The 18,045-nt window shown below is 35.6% G+C and overlaps 1 protein-coding gene across 9 annotated transcripts in view; it reads right to left on the bottom strand.

The window, feature by feature from the left end:
- The window catches only part of LOC150076647 (myosin heavy chain, muscle-like), a 138,992-nt gene that overhangs the window by 48,634 nt on the left and 72,313 nt on the right, over positions 1–18,045 (bottom strand). For 3 of the 9 annotated variants that reach the window (XM_090386356.1, XM_090386357.1, XM_090386355.1), the window contains exons 16-19: positions 16,453–16,502; positions 12,865–12,952; positions 7,968–8,085; positions 4,165–4,285 (exon numbers count right to left, since the gene is read on the bottom strand). In XM_090386356.1, the coding sequence (XP_090242482.1) occupies positions 4,165–4,285; positions 7,968–8,085; positions 12,865–12,952; positions 16,453–16,502 (377 nt within the window). Of the gene's footprint in view, positions 1–2,565; positions 2,687–4,164; positions 4,286–7,967; positions 8,086–12,864; positions 12,953–13,848; positions 13,937–16,452; positions 16,503–18,045 lie in introns of all 9 variants that reach the window. The other 6 variants (XM_090386350.1, XM_090386349.1, XM_090386351.1 and 3 more) reach the window with 4 other exon arrangements.

The following is an 18,045-nucleotide window of genomic DNA, read 5'->3' as shown; positions in this document are numbered from 1 at the left end:
GAAAGCCATTCTTTCTGTAAAAATCCAGATTCGACTGAATTGGTGCACAACCAATTTTTAAAACATGATATGAGTTATGCTTTGCTTTGGCAACACCACTCCAATTAATTTGTCTTTCTCAGACTACTGATCTGACTACTCTCGATTTACATTTTTTATGCACAGATGGTAAAGTGAAAGGGTGGCGTAAACATCATGAAGCTATGCATCCAGACTTGTCTTGTTTCTACTACTCAGAGAGTTGGAAATGGTATCATGGTGTGGGTTATGTTCTGCTGGTACGGACTTGGTCTGCTCATACCGTTAGAAGGTCATGTTACCTCCAATGAATATGTTTCTGTTGTATCGGACCAACTTCACCGCAATGCTTCATTTTTATATGGATTGCGATGGATTCTTTCACGACGATAACGCAACTATCCCACCGTGCAAAAATTGTATCTGAATGAATCGAGGACGCTCCAAAGATTTTCAACATCTACCCTGGCCGCTTAATTCTCCAGGTTTGAATCTGATTGAGAATGTCTGGGATATGTTGGAAAGGGCAGTTCGGCTTTGCCGTTTTCCGCCGATCACAATATAGCAGCTGACAAATATCCTCATGGAAGAATGCTCAAATCTGACTCCCTCAGATTTGAGCATTCAGTCAAACCAGACTCCTTCAGACACCTAGCGAAATCCATGCCACGACATGTATGGGCTGGCCTGTAATTCAGGTAAAAGATAGATAGATATTGAATAAAGGGTTATAATTTTTTGGCCAGTGAGGATATGTATATCATTTATTTTATATATTATATATGTATTATATACGAAGTGCAGGGTGATTCAAAAATAAGCTGAGCACTTTCAAATGTTCCCGAAATACTAGATGTATTTATGATAGCAAATTCTCAAATCCAAAAGGACATAAAATCCTTTAAATGTTTTTGGTCATCTTGATACCTTGAAATTTCTTTACTTCTGCGAGGGAAAACAGTGTTAAATTGGCTTCTCCACAGAAAAAAGAAAAAAAAAAACATTTGTGCCATCCATCCAGTTTGCAAGAAGTTCAATGTCAATGCAATGTGCCTTTTTCACCACTGATGAAACAGCGCAACGTGCAAAAGGTGTTTTCAGTAAAGCCCGCAAAAGCCACTTATGGACAGCAGTGAGTTAAATATGAAACAAAAATGGTTTGGCTTATTTTTCGGAAGCGTTTACTTGGGAAAGTTTACAAGTTGAAGTTTGGGAAATATCTGTTAATTTAATATCCGTTTTCTGTTATAACGGTAATTCAACCTTAGTGTTTTAGATTCACAATTAATAATTATTGTAATATAGTTCATATTTTGTAACCCTTTCTATTTTTCTACCCCCTAACAGCATGGTCTGATGATGGATATAGTGGTTTGGGTGATTAGCTTAATAAACTATATTATTAATTTCACCTGGTATATGAGTGGTGTAATGTCCTTCCCTAACTATATTATACCAATTTTAATTTCTATGAATTTTTGAAACTACTTATTTTTTGAATTACCCTGTGTGTTAATAATTTCCTAGTTAAAAATTGCATTCTGGTTGCTATAATGCTATATTTTCGATATTATAGCTAATACGTTGGCAGGATGAGCAGTTCTTAGTGGTTAATAGCAAGCATTTATTAAAAAATATCATTTGTTAAATTTCCGTGCCTGTTTTTCTGTAATTTGGTATTTAAGTTTCGTAATTCTTGTACCATTATAACATACAAAATAAGTCGCATGATGCATTCGAAATATTGTAAGCTTAGAAATTCAACACAAATATCCAGCTCATAATTAATAAAAATAAACTTAGTTGAAGTAGGCTCTCCAATCGCGGTACAGGCGGTTTTAACACGAATGAGTATCTGGTAACGAACAAATTACCATCCATAAATAAGCATAGATGCAAGTATAACACTGCAATCAAAGAAACGCATACGTGATAGTCCTGAACAAATAAATAGACGAATTATGAACAGCACATGTATAGCACAGATAGAAGACGAAAGAAAACGTACAGAGGCAAGGCTTTGATTCAGGTATACACGTAGAATGAACACATCCAGGTAAAACTGGTAGTAAACAGTTTACCAGTAGAGGTACACAGATAAGGATAATGAACATACACCGGGATCTGGGCTTAGGAAGGGATACGCAAATTCACACCGCAAAGATGCTAGTACATTCACATTGATTTGACAGTTCGCACTAAATCCTCACGATGCCCAAAATACTTACGGTGCATTCGACACTAGGGTAAGGGATGATGAAGAATGCACACCGTATTTCAGGACGATTGAGGCAAGCAACACGTAGGGCGAGATGGGGAAGAGCGACTGTGATTAATTAGGGTTTACATTGACAGCTTATTTGTTCACAGCTGCGGCACTCTGTTGAAAATGTAACACGGATGCCACACACACAAAAACAAACTTACCCATACAAATGTGCTCCGCTGTTGATTCCGAAGATCGTTTAACCCTTATATCTGCTTTAGGAAGTTGAGTAAAACACTACAAAAACAAAAAAGGAATAATCTTTTTTTATGAATACATGCCTTAGTATGTCCATAACGGAATTCATTAGTATCCAGCTGGATTGATTCCAGAATCTTTTCTGTTACGTTCTTAGCATCCACGAAACCTTTGGGTACAGCATTGGGAGCAAGGATAGCATATCTAAGGAAAGGATAGGATGAGGAATCTATACATTATTCGTGCAATAACACGACACCTGTAGGATTGATAGTGCATTTCTAATCACATTAGGTAAATTGGGAAATTCAGGCTAAAATAGTCAGGGAGGCTGGGGAAGGTTTACTTCTCATACGAAGAGGTAAGGTAGCATTAATCTCGTTGCAATTAAAGTGATAAAACTTTAAATTTTTATAATTTACCTTCAATTTTTTACACTGAAGTTTTATTTTTGTTTTTAAAAAAATTTGTGTAAATCAATTATATGTTGAATGCCACATTACATCTTATATGAACCATACATTTAAATGTTTCTTTAATGATCTCAGGGAGTTAAGAACAATGGGGTTTGGTTTCTACTTCTAATGTTCATGACATAGACGGGACACTAAGAAAGGTAGGGTTTTTTCCCTCTGATTTTCAGGATAACATCTGGGAAATGGAGTAGAATACCTTTATATAGCTACCAAGGAGAGAAGGAAAGGAAAGGAAAGGAATGGATACACAAAACTACATCATATTTTATTCGTTTCTTCTAAACTTGATTTCAGATCAGTAGTGAAAGGGTATGGGTGGAAATATATTGTTTAGTTATAAAAGAACTGCCTATAATTTGGGAATATATAGCTAATTGTAGAATATAAGCTTTATTCTGCACTTTAGAGTGCAGAAATTCTTTATTCTCCTTTAAACTTTATACTCCTTTACTTTTACACTGTAACCGAGGAGTATTTGTTCTGATCAGCTTTAAATGAACAAAATCATAAATAATGGAATTATAAAACTATTTTAAAATTGTTGGTAGTATTAGAATAATTCGAATCTTTTATTTCAGTTAATGAAAAATCAACGAATAAAAGCGCATTATTTATAAAAGCGAATAAAAACGTATTTTTTTGGGAGAATCATGAAGTGATCTATTATATCAAACTCTAGAAATGCAAACCTCGAATAAATAAATAAAAATAAAGAAAATGCGATTTTCAGGTGATGAATTGTTTTGAAAACTTTAATTTAAAAGCCAAAATTTAAAAAAATATATTACTTCGCAAATTTCAACATAAATCTGGACTGTTCGGAAATTATTATTAGCATCTACACACGTTATAAATATTCATATAAATATATTCCCAAATTAGGTCTAAGTTGGCATTTGTTATATCTACCGCCATTTTTAAACATGCCATGCTGAAATTAAAATGGTAACAAAAATAATATAAGTGGTGATGGGAGAGGGGGGAGTGGGAAACATATAGGCAAAGGTATCTGGGATTTGTGGTAGGTATAGGTTTCTGTAGACATTTTCTAAGATATTCCTTTTGTTTTCGTTCACAGGAGGGGAAAGGGTTCTTTTTAACACACAGCCTTACCCTGGACGTTGGGAATTCATAGAACAACTGGGTTGTCTCATATACAGTATATGGGTGTAGGGATAGGGGTTAGGGTATCCACGCCTACAATACCTTTGTGTGACCCAATCGGTAATCGTTGGCTTCTAGCTGAATGCTGTCAAGAACGTTTTCTGTAATTTTTTTAGCATCTACAAATCCTTGGGGAATAGCATTGGGGGCCAGTATCGTATATCTGGAGAAAAAGAGTAGAAAGAATAACAGAATGTAATTGACTTTAAAAGACATCTTGTGAGATTGTTTCATATCGATATTTAATCGATATTATAGTGGTTACCAGATCAACAGAAATTATTTGCGACTATTTAATATTCGAAGACTTCAAGGCTGCTACTGAAGCAAAGTTTGTTGTCGGCTCGAAATTTTATTTATTTATTTATGTCGTCGTATTAGAAACCTGCAATTTGCAGTCGGGTATTTACATTATGTATGTGTGTCACATAAATGGTATCATGCCCATTCCAAGAATTGGAAATTGAGAACACCTCAGAACGTCAAATTTAAACAACTTTTGTATTTGGTGATGACCAGTTGCATCTTGCTGTATGATTCACCAAAATAATTCATTACGAAATATAATTTAGTATATTTGGAGTAAAACATGGTTTTCTCTGTTATATATAAAAGATTAAAAAATTACTTCGCTTTGGGTTTACTCCTCTTCGTATTCCAACGGAAAATAATGGTCTTTGATTTTAAGCTGTCATGTTCCACTTGCCAGGTTAATTTTTCATTAACCTCGATTATCATCTACCCAAAAACCTAATTACATTTTTTGAATTAAAACAACCTCCGTTTTTTGCGAAGCGTTTCTTCTAATATGTTTTTATAAGTAACTCTACCAGCTCTATAGAGCATAACTTTTTAAGCAAAGTAAATACAAGTACCACAGATCTGCATTTGTCATCATTCTGATTTTCAACTAAAGTCATTTCTTAAATAAAATTTAGTTTTGTAGCATCTTATAAGGAGTTAAATGGTACATGCTTGCATTTGAATCTCTTGTTTTCAGAAGCCTGATAGTTCCTTAGGTCCTTGATAAGGTACTGCACAGCGTTTCTAACTTGTTTTTCTTCTATTTTAGTAGATGAATGAAATCAATATTTTAATCGACGTCAAAAGAGTTCCGCGTAATGTTGAAATGAATTATTCTCTGACTTAATTTTAAATATCTGGAGAGAGGGATACAGGAGGAATCCTGTATCCCTTTCTTTTAATCACACTTATTGTAGAACAGGATTTCATAAACGTAAGAGCAAAGATAATAGAAGCATATTGCTAAATATCATTCTGACATTTGATTTTACATCATATTCCATTCAATTCATTCCAATCAACTCTTAAGATTTTTCTTTGAAACCAAACACCTCATGCTACTTGTACTTGCAACGTCTGAAATGTGAGCCCTCCTGAATATGGGCAGAATATTAACCAGTTTTTTCTCTTGTTGTATCCATACACCCACCCATTAAAAGGCTTGGTGCTTGAGACGAATCAGAACATGTAATAATCTGGGCTTTTAATTGTAGTCATGAATTTTTTTAAAGAAACTTGAGGAATTTTCAATTTTGCAAATTGATGGATGAAAAATATAGATCGCTTAATGTTAAAATGAAACTTAACTTCGAATTCTACACCAAACCACAAAAGAAATGACATGTTGCTTTGTTTTATTATTATATTTAAAAAAGTGATATCAAAATGGTAAAATGCAAAATTTAAAAAAAAAAACTTTTGATAATTTAATTATTAAAATAGCGAAAAATTGAAAATATTAAAAATTAAAAAAAAGCAAACAAAAACTTAAAAAACTGTTCGCCCCATTTGAATTTTCTATTTGGTAGAGTAAATAAGGAAACTTATTTACAGCTACCAAAGACAACTTACTTATTTTCAATAGTTGAAAATAAAGTTTCCTTCACAGAATATTTAAAATTGAGAAAACTAAAAAAACTAATGAATTTTTGAATTATAAAACATTATAAAAATTAAAATATCAAAAATAGTATGAAAACTGTAATAAATCAAAATATTTCCATATATAAAAACATTTGACATCCATAGGCTTTAAAACTAAAAAAATCAAATTAAAATCATGAAAATTTTCGTTAAAAGTCTCAAAAGAGAGAAAGTGATATACAGATTCATATACACGTACATGCATGCATATATTCATTCAGGGTTCGACATATTTGCATTGCATAAAGTTAAATAATTCCACATTAATGAAGAAAAATCTATAGAGATTTTTTAAAATATTAATATCGTAAGAATTCTAATTTGAATAAAAATATTTATATATGTATTGCTATTAATTTCGAAAACATGTGACGGTATTATAAAAAAAAATACACGAAGTGGATGTATTAGAAAGATAAGAGGTAATAAATTATTTGCACACTTATTACACTGGGTAGTGGAGAATGAAAAAGATCTGGAGGTAATTGTGCAGTCAGATATGAAGTTTTCTGAGCAGTGTAGACAGGCTGCCAGAGCAGCTCATGGTGTCTTGTCAGTGATATACAGGAATTTTGCTAGCAGAATAAGGAGGTGATTATCCTCTTGTATAAGGCAATGGTCAGGCCACACCTTGAGTACTGCATACAGGTCTGGATGCCTCATTTTAGGAAGGACGCACATCTTCTGAGATTGGTGAGGGGAACAAATGGTTACTCTTACCAAGAAAGGCTTAAGTTCTGCAAATTGCAGCGTCTGGAGACTAGGCACCTGTGTGGTGACCTGATTGAGGTGTATAAGTCTTTGAATGGTTTGAGCAAGCTCAATCCTGATGGGATTCTTCCTCTCGCTCAGAAAGACAGTTGCAGAATAGATGTGCGGAAATTGACCTTTAGCCAGCGGGTGGTTTGTCCAGTTCTTCTTTAAATGAATTTAACGAAGAACTGGACAAACCTTTGGAGCGAATGGATGGGTGAAGCGTGAAGTTTGTTTTTTTTTTTGCTGATGCTGTATAAGCTTGCGTTCTTGAATCATATGCCACTACTAATTCATGTAATAAGCATGCAACTATACCTTATTGAGAAGGAGAGCTATGATAGAAGCTGGTAATGAAAATCCACCAACAATTTGCTCGAATTTGATCATATATGTTATAGTTATATCATAATACTTTAAAGAACTGTGGCTTCCCTTGCTATCATTCTCATGACGCTCCAATTTTTCCGAAATCTTGTTCTATCCACATCAAATGAGAGACGTTAGAATTTTGAGAGGAATAATATTTTAACTTTTAACTCTAAAAGTTGTGAGGCTGGATTCTGCCAATAAATATGATAATTTTAAATTGAATGTAACTTTTTTTTTAGTTGGTTTAGATCAGCGATTCCTGACCCTTTTCGATTCCGAACCCTTTGAATAAAATATTTTTATGTTCTCATTATGTTAGAGGTTATCATGGCTGTGGGATGTAGTTGGCCGCAAAAAAAGAGAAAAGGTTAACTACAGTCTCTCTAACAATAAAATCATAGCTATGAATAATAATGGATCTCAGTAATTAGTTATGAATGACAGTTACGAAAATATTTATTACACATATAATATACATATTAAATAACTACAAGGAAGTAACAAAACAGTTACGTAAATAATTCTATCGTAAATTAATTTATTGATTTAAAAATTTAGAAGTTGAAGAAGAAGACACCATTACGGAATTTTTAATGCGAGCCCCCTCCCGGAAAATCTTCGCGAATCCCCAGGGATTCGTGAATCGCCGGTTGGGTATACAAAGAATTACATTTAGATATTTCTGCAATGTAAAAACTAGCCGGTGACTTCTAATTACTCCATCAAGTTTCAAATTGTATCAATTCATTATCAAAGAATTGTATTTTCTCTACCTGTGTTTGAAGTCTGGATACACCATTCTGTTGGGGAATCCTTTTCTGCAAATACGGATTCCTTCTAGTACACCGTTACATGTGAGCTGTTGCATTACGAGGTGAGAATCAATCACACCTGTCAGATAAGAAAATGATTATATTTAATACGTTTTATTGCCCTTTATTTATTTATTCACTAAAGCATGGAAAAAATGTGGATATCGTTTAGGTTCATAACTTGAAAATATTATAAATTAGGATATTATACATTAATCTGAAACCACATGAGTTTTCTTCACAGGTAACATTTTAAAATCGCGTTTAAAATGTTTTAAAAACCACTCCCGTCATCAGGTTGGCATATTCTCAGAAAATTAGACGAGTGAAACTTTAATAGGCTTTTCTTCTCACCATTCTCAAGTTAGTCGATGACAGAGGCGTGGTTTTTGTTTACAAACTTCTGGTTTTCATCTCTCACACCAACAATACGATAGACAGTTTCTAGATGCCCCAGTAATGTACACAGAAACCTCGTAACCCTAGCTACCTTGGCTTTACTCTCAACAGTCCGACCCAATAAACCCCTAAAAATTTAAGACATAATTCCTTTAATGGGGTACTGTATAAATCAATATGAGAGGATGAGCCAAATGAAAAAAGTGAATTTGTTTTTTCTAATAACTGGTGTTGCATTTTTTGAAAAGTCTGTCAAATTTAGGCACTTATCCCATCTATTCACCATGAATTTTTATGTCCTGCTCATAAGTCTTTTTTAGGGTCCGTAGTCTAACGAAGGACCCTTATAATGTCACTCGGTTGTCTGTCTGTCCGTCTGTCGCAGCATTGTATCTATGGAACCGCTCAACCTATTGACTTGAAATTTTGCATGGGTTTGTACATCATGTGGGCCAACATAACACAATATTGATCGTTGCTGACAAAAATTTGTTTGAGAAATGGGGGGGGGTAAAAAATGTTGACAACCTATAGCTTATTATACACCGTTGGAAAGAGCTCAACCAGTAGATTTAAAATATTTTTAAAATTAAAAATGGCGGCGCCAGACAGGAAAATGTGAGTAATTTTCGTGTCTCCCCTTCTATTTCCGTCGCTAATGGAGCTAAAAATTCAAAAATCCATTAGCTGTGCGTTAATTGCCTCGGAGTGGGACTTCAGGCACCCACCGGGATTGCACTACTCTGACGGGTGCGAGATTTTCGGTGGTAATGACACCGGTACAGTATGACAGTTGACCCAGGCCCGGTGCTAGGGACCGGCACCAGGCAGCAGCTGCCCATGTGTTGGCTGCACTCTGGTGGCAAAGTGGCCTGACACAGACAATACAACACACATTAATATTTATACACACACTTACATTTTTCAGGCACCTTATGCAGAGTTTCTGCACCATAACAGAGTACAAAGGTGGCGATGGGCTAACGCCTAGGAGCCACCCCGATACAAGAAACACACACGCAGTACCTTGATTACTATTATATAGAATGGATAATATATATCCAATGTGTATAAAAACTATATAAATTAATGTATATCATGAGAATGTACGTAAAATTGTGTGTATAAATGGAATTAACTATGCGTTATTCGATGCTTATCAAGGGGAAACTATTCCGATTGAAATCTCTCATTCTCATTTACTTTGTGTTAAAATAATAAAAAAAACAATTTTTTTTTATTGCACTTCGATAGCGCGCCTCTTTGTACTAAGTAACTCTCCTTTTGGTGACAAAAAGGTTGCTAAATAGTTAGTTAATAATTCTATAAAGGTAATTTATAAATTTTGCGACAAGTATTTTTTAATAATTTTCAAAGCTGGAGTTGTCCCGGCAAGGAGGTACTCAGAGAGCTAGTGTTGAGGCGGCGGTGGTGGGGAGGCGCCTGCGCGGAGTCTTGCACGGCCCCCACCTGCCAGTCGCTTCTCCCCAAGACTTTAATCGCTTCTCTAGGAAGAAGTCTGAGTCACTTCTCCCACCCACCTTTGTCATTCAAAACAACTGGAAAGACTCAAATAGACAACGTTTTCGTTAGTTCCTCAGTTTTAGGCCAAGCCGGGGTACTAGAAACTTTTTTCAGTTACCATAAAGCTGATACAACACTAACGACCATTCGTGACTACGAACCCTTCATCCTGAGTGCCCGGCACTCAGTAGTTGATCGATTTTTGGTTGCTATTGACACTTGTTTGGTGGCTGCTCAGGCAGTACTAGAGACCTCTACTCACAGACTATACTGGGACCGTATATGAAGACCAACAGACTGAAGATGGCCGACAGGTTTATATCCGCCAGTGCGTTAGAATCAATTCAGTGCCTAACACATATCGGAATTGAACTATAAAGGCTCATAGAAGACCCGAAATATAGGAAACAAACCGCAGTGTGGTTCGCTGAGGCTACTGTTGCCTAGTAGTTGTGTGAATTTCTGTCAAGAACTGTGTGTATGCAATTGAATAATGTATATCTCGCACAAGTTGATCAGTGGATGTGATGTAAGATGAACTTTTGTATTACAATTGCCAGGACTCTAGACAGAAATGTAGTGAAGAGTAACGCAATTTATATGTCATCTTTTCGCGTATATTTAACCTTTCTTGTATATTTTAGACATTCTTTTATTCGCATTTTATGATAATCCCCTGGCATTGTCTGCCGTGAAGGGAATTTGTCACTTACCAATGTACACCTATATTTTAAATTTGGTAGGACAAATAAAGATTTATTTATTTAGACCTAATTCAGCAAGTCAAAACGAAAATGTGGCATATGGAACAAGTAATTACCATCCCGATCACAGTATCAATCACTGCGATGGTGCCAAGGAACCTCCATAAGAACCTAGCAACAATTTTCTGGAATTCCAGAAAGGTGCGATCCTAACACCTGTAGGACAGTCAGAGTTCCTCGACCAACAGTAATCATAATAGTAACCGGACACAACCAACCACCCCATGCACTTGGTACTAGTACCCGCCAAAAAAATAATTTCCCATAAAGGAGAAAAAGTTTTTATTATAATATCATATCTATTTACACTGTCTACTGGATGATACTGACTGGATTTGGAACTTTAACTATCGGACCCTTCCAAAGGGTCTAAGATAATTAATCAAAGGTGTCGTCATAAAATATGTGCTGTTCCAAATAGTGCTGGTTTTTCAATTGGTTGGTTGGTTGAAATTTTATCTGCTTTATGATATTTATTCTCGACCGGGCTAGCCAGGCAGATACAGTGCCTGCCAGGCAACCCAAAGGTCGCGGGTTCGAATCCCGAGTAGAAAGTCTAAAAACCTTGGGAGATGCATTATGGTCACAGAAACCAAAGCGCCGACAACTAAAAGAAAAAAAATATTTATTTATTTATCAGTTTAGTACTGGATTTTCACCCCAGGACAATAATTTTGCTAGAAGAGTGTTCATTGTCTAACAATTTTTCAGTTAAGCAATATATCATTTACACAATAACAAAAAATTGGCCAAAATAACATATACTGTTGTTAATGGCACGTAGCAGATCAACTTATCAGGATTCGTAAGTAACTTTCTGAATTGATTGGTTCACCTTCACATATGAAATAACCCACTACAACATATTAGCTTATAGGTTGCTAGACAAATGTCTCTTCAAATATTGTCAGTTCAGTATTTAGATAATCTGGTGACACTGAGAGAAACTTTATTCAATCTAACAAGCTCCTAAGTTATAAATGGCAGAATCGCTGGAAATGATCAACGGTAAGTCTACAGTTGGATAAATTGATATATTTCCTGGAGCTTTACGTCTTGTATTTTCTGTCGAAACAAACTCCAGAGATCAATTTTAACTACACTATTCCACAGTATTGCAATGTTCAAGTGATGTTCTAGGCCTTGTACAATACAACTGTTTTCACTACTATTTTTCTTTCCCTTTCGTAGTATGCTCGCATGCTGAGTATTTATTTCGATGCTCCACTTCACGCACTGGCTTCTTCGGATAGTCACTAGCGCGCCGACCGGGCTAGCCGAGTGGGTAAAGTACCTGCCCGGCAAACCAAAGGTCGCGGGTTCGATTCCCGCCTCGGGCTTGGATCAAAGTACAGCAAAAACCTTGGGAGGTGCAATATGGCCACAGAAGCCGATGCGCCAACAACTACCAAATCAAAAAAAAAAAAAGTCACTAGCGCCGTTGCGCAGGAAACACTTCCAGATGGTTGGGCTGGATGGTCTTGCCCATCAGTTGTGGTAGCCATACTGGAGACCATCCCGTATGTAGTAGTCATACAAGAGACAGCGCCAAGCACTCCACTGTCGTCCGCGGGAGACAGTTTCCCACTTTTCGAGCAAACCCCTTCGACTAAGGCCTGAACGCAAGTGACTTTATCCTGCGCCACACTCTGCAGTCTGTTCAATCTTTCTACTTCTTATTTTCATCCAGCTATGCAGGTGGACCTGTTTAGATTTGACATCCAGTGGTGGATGGTAGTTACAGGAGCGACATCAAATGGCTCTACTCTCTGCCTCAGCTGTCACTTTGACTTTGGGGAGGTAGATTCCAACGAAGCGACTATCGCGATTATTTTTCCTCCGCGGGATTCGAGTGTAAGGCGTCGAACCCACTGGGATAATCGCGCCCCTTTATCTTTTTATTATTATTTATTCAGTTTTAATCCATGTACAACTAATGTTTCTGGCATTCATTGTGTCGACAAACCTTGTTCAATTTATGTGGTGTGAAGTTGCATTCATTCATATGAGTTAAAAGGAATATCATATATTAACTTTCTAGAAATCCTTAGCGTTAAAATCATTTGATTTCTATAAAAAGTTTCTACAAAAGAAAATTCGAACCAAATGAAATTACCTTGATCCCATGGTTACCGATTTCTTGAAGTCTTTATAATGGAAATATTTCTTACCTGGAGATTTCGTCTCATTAGGGATGATGCAACGTACGAAGTGGGGTGAAGTGCTTCTCAGAGTGGTCATCAGCTTATTTAATTGTTCCTAGTTTTAAACAGCAAAGCAAAAAAAGAAAAAAAAAAAGAAAAACCAAACAGCAGTTAGTTTGCCAAATATGGCAAAACTGGCTCGTAAATTTATTGCAGTGAAACTGAATGTTAAGTTGCAAATTAAAATTAAAGCTGAAACAAATAAAAAATGCCAAAATAAATCTTTTATTTCGCGCTGCTTAAATTAAATTGCATTAAAAGCTTTGAATATAAAGAAATACAACAGCCAAAACAAAAGGTTACAAAATAAATTATGCTGACAAGTTTTATTCAATTGCTGGCAGTTAATCGCTCATATTTTATTGCTTATATTTCTTCCGGTTAGCTGTATGCACTAGCATTTATGTACTGTGTATGTTAAATATTATGCAAATGGAGTTTCATCAAGGTCTACGTCTTACTGTCCGGTCTTGATTGTAGAAAAGAAGCGTATCGTTCATAACTCGACCATTTAAGTTCTTTTAGCAACATACTCCAAAATACTTTTACGAATTTGCATCAAGATAATCAATCTTCTCAGGCTAAAAGTTTAAATTGAACTTTTGACCATGAAAGAAGTTCTGTTAAAGATATCTAGTTCAAGGACAATGCAGAAGACGGATTTCTTGCTGTAACTCCTGATTTATTAAAGTGGTTTGTAATATTTTCAAATGTGTGAGTTGGCAACGCTTTCATTTTGCTCAATACATCGAGGAAGTTAGTATTTGGCATTCCAGATGGCAGTTAGAGAACACTGAAGGTTAGTTGCAGTCTTATTAATGGTGCCTAAGGTAACCCTGGGATCTGAGGAATACCTCCAACAGAGGATAATACTATTATATACACATATAAATCTATATATATATCTATACACAACACATACAGGAGGAGGTGAACTAAGTCAGGATCTACCTGGGGATTTGGTTTCATTAGGAATAATACATCGTACGAAATGAGGTTGTGTTTGTCTCAAAGTCGTCATCAGCTTGTTCAGTTGTTCCTACGGAAAGTACAGTAGAGTTAATATCTAAAATCTCTAATCGACTAGAATTTTTAACGTGCATCTAAAATTTTACCGAATTACACAAATACTTTTACATATACCTTTATTTTCTTGGAAGGAATCTTGATCACTTCAAACTTGTTTCTTGGGATTAAAATTGCTTTAACAAAAACTTAAGTTGAGTGCATATCACCAAGAGACAATCATCAACAAGGCAACTGGACATCAGCAACCATTTATTATAAAACAGTTAGGGCCCGCGTTATTGCCAATATACATTTATTACGGTTTTTTTTTACATTTAATTCTTGCTAATGATTTGTGGAATGACCTTTTAAAAATATATTCAATTTTTAGCAATCATCTGCCGTCTTGTGCACGTTTACAATACTAGACTGAATTTATTCTAAAATAGTTTTATTTTCACATTTCAATAAACGTGGAAATGTAAAAATAAATATTTTCAAACATTCTCTAAAAATTCTTAGAAATTAAAATATTTACAAGAATATTCTTGAAAATTATGTACACTCGGTGATCACTGAATTGCAACCACCCAGTCCATAATGGACTATGCAACGTAGATCGCAGTATTAAAAAACCGAACAGCTTCATACGCTAGAGCAGTAGTAATTTTTGCATCTGGTTGTGCATCGACGACAGGTCACTTTGTGTTCACTTGTATTCCTCTTATTGTATTGCGTTGCCGCTGACATCGCAATACAATATGGGGAATGCAAGAACAATATCCCAAATGACGATGCATCACACACTCAGACATGAAGTTCCACAGCAGACCACCCCGTCTTCAATACGGATACCCCGTCCTTCAACAACATGCTGGTTGGACACTGGAGAACTGGAAACGAGTGTGCTGTTCGGATGATTCCAAATACCTGGTGCAACACGCCGACGAACGCCTTCGTGTGCGATGCAAGCAAGTCGAGCACACGGCCTATTGAACATGGTGCCCACTATCCAGGCAGGGGGCGTTGTATGCTTAATATGTCGCATATTTTGCTGATAAGAACTAGGAATCCTGGTGCGTATGGACCAAGGCTTCACTGTTGAGGTCTACCGGCAGCTCTTAAGAGGAGACCTAGGACGAGACATGACAGGAGACCATGTGCACCCTGCCATGCTGCATTTTTTCCCTGACAGAAACCGGTCTTTCCAAGACGTTAATATGCCGTGTCATCAGGCTGGCACTCTGCACTAGTGGTTTGAGGAACACAGTGAAGATATCGCTCATCTTGCGTTGGCCTCCAAATTCGTCAGACCTCAATCCAGTTGAACACTTGTGGGATGTTTTGGAAAGAAAAGTGAGGCGTATGTACACGCAACCGTAATATAGTCCGTTGCCATGGAAAGCCTTGCAGACAGCATGGCTGCAGATTCCTACGGATGTGTGAAGACTAGCGGCGTCTGCCTAGGCTGCTGCTATCTGTGTGAACGTTGGCCCTACATAATTCAGTGATCACAGAGTTAACCATTACTGATCACCAAATCTTGTGCTAAAATTGAATTAAAATAAATAAATAAAATATAATAGTAAATATAGAAAACTGGGTAAAAAACATTCGAATCCTTCCACTTTATTTCACATTCGGCGTGCAAAAATCTTAATTTTGTCATATATGCATTTTTGAAAATAATGCGTATATGACAAAATTCAGGGTAGGGAACGTCCTATAATCTGAACTCCACTAGTCTTAGCTGCCAAGGTAAAAAGTATAAAAATTCTAATCACACTACTCCTCCCTGACAGGAGTCTTCGCAGCTAGTACAGCGGTTTACAATCAGTCTTTCCACACCATTTAGAAAATGCATGGGTTCGAAGCTTGTCTTAATGGAAGAAACTTCTATAGGATGTTTTCACGCCGTGTACTTAATTAGCCAATCTTTGGAAGATTGGCTAATTAGCTAATTAAATCTTTGGAAGATTGGCTAATTAAGTAATTTTTTGTTTTCCTTCCCAGAACTTGCGTTTTTCATTCGTCAAAAACAGGCAAAAGCTATGCTGCATTGCCTTAATTGCTGTGGTGCTTATTGTAAACAGTTAACTCATCTTCTCAGATTTCTTCATGAACTCTGACCATTCTTTTTCATGTTTGTTATCACTCAAGTATAGCTGATATCCTTTCTTAGCGTGTGGGTTCTTTTATTTCTGTGAGATGCATCATAACCGTACTAACATTATATTATACTTGACCTTTTTGAATTTCATAAAAATACTTCTTATGAACATTTCATAAGAAATATTTCACATTCTTCTCTGCTCGTTTAAGAAAACAGATTAAATTTTTGTTAAATAAATGAACAAAAAAATCATAGAAAATCACATCTGAAAAGTAAAAATATTTTGACTGTATTTAATATTTATATAATCATATTTAATGTTTAATAATTATTTAATAGTGTTTAATATTTAATAAAATAAAATAAAATTGATCTCATATTTAAATATTTCGCAAAATTTTGTACCAGTCATATTTACATTCGATGATACATACCCTGTATAGAGCGGATACTGTCTGGAAACCGGAGCCCTTCTTACGCTGGCCTGCAATAGAAAAGGTCTTTGAAATAGCAGACATGTTTCTCACATTTAAATTTGATAATTTAAATAATATTTAAAGTCTATTAGAACTTTTACATAAAAGTTGTAATTGCTTTCAAGGGAATTAGAGAAATATTTTTGCAGGAAGCAATACTTCATTGTGGATCTTTCATACGGAAATATCTAGTCTCAGTTACAAACAACATTAAATGTAATTTTGCTTGGGTTATATTGAGGTTATATTCTGGCTCACTTTGTTTCTTTTTTTTTGAAAATTGTGTTTTACTAAATTTATTTTTTTTTTCTTTTTGGGGGATAAATAATCAAGTCTTTGATATCATCACAGATTTCTCTGTCCCTCTGTTGATTTCTCTGTTGATGACGAGTGGGCTGGATATGATGGCTGAGTTCCGTTGTATGGTATTGTGCTGTAAGTTGGCTTAATGATAATAGGCTCTGGTATTAGATATGTTTGAGGCGCCATATTTAACTGTAGGGCTGCCATTGTAACATGCATTACATTCTTTTTGACAAAGAATTAAATATACTAATTGATGTCTGAAATATTATACTTGAAAGTGTCTTTATAATTGTTAAAATGTGTACTGATTTTATTATAAAATGAAAATTCTAAAGTGAGGTCAGTGCCTCGGACTCGTGGTTCAACAGTGATTTTATATAATGAAACCCCATATGACGAGCATTGAGTAAGGTGCACTTTGCTCCATGGAATTTAATTTTAACCAGTTTTTAATGTCCACACCTCTTTTTAATTAACCTCATTCATTAACACATAAGCGGTTGGGAGGTCAGTTCCGTATTTTAGGTTTCCGATCTTTTTATTGTTATTTCAACCTCGGAACTAAATGTTATCCATAACATTAATATAGTCTCTATACATGTATAGAGTAGTCCGTTGCAGTAGAGCCTTCTACTACTTTAAAACAATCCAGATCACACAAAGGTTTTGCATGATGCATTTCAACATCTCACCATAATCAACAGTAATACTGAGATGTTATTTGACTGTGCAGTGTCGAACCTCAGACTTTCCATTCTGAGGTCAGATGTTGGCCAAATCTGAGGTTCAAATGTCGGTCCTCAGAATGGAAATTCAGAGGACCGACATTTTGTTACTGTTTTTAGAAATCCTAGATCAACATCATACATTTCAGTTTTGAAAAGTTCAACTCATATTTCCATCTTATCTGCTTTTAAAAACTTGGAAGTTCCTTAAACTTTTCTTGTTATAATGAGATGTTCAAAATTAAGAGGGTATGTTAAGATGTTATATGTTTTCAATTCTCAATGGACGATCGACTAGAATGATGTTTCTAACGAGGGAGACAAGTTGCACATCTGCTGATGTACAAAGCTTCTCACAACTTGCATCGTCCTCAATGGTTTATCGCTTCCATCTTTGAAGCTCTTTTACCATCTAAATATCATATCTCTTGACAAAAACTTCAACATTCATTTCTACACTCCGAGACTGATTTCTTCAGCTAAAAACCTTTGGCATGTGAAATCAAAAAGCCACCTATTG

Source organism: Mastigoproctus giganteus, chromosome 12 (genome assembly GCF_048544385.1).
Source record: "Mastigoproctus giganteus isolate SK-2022 chromosome 12, ASM4854438v1, whole genome shotgun sequence".
NCBI lineage: Eukaryota > Metazoa > Arthropoda > Arachnida > Uropygi > Thelyphonidae > Mastigoproctus > Mastigoproctus giganteus.
This window is presented reverse-complemented; position numbering and strand designations above follow the sequence as displayed.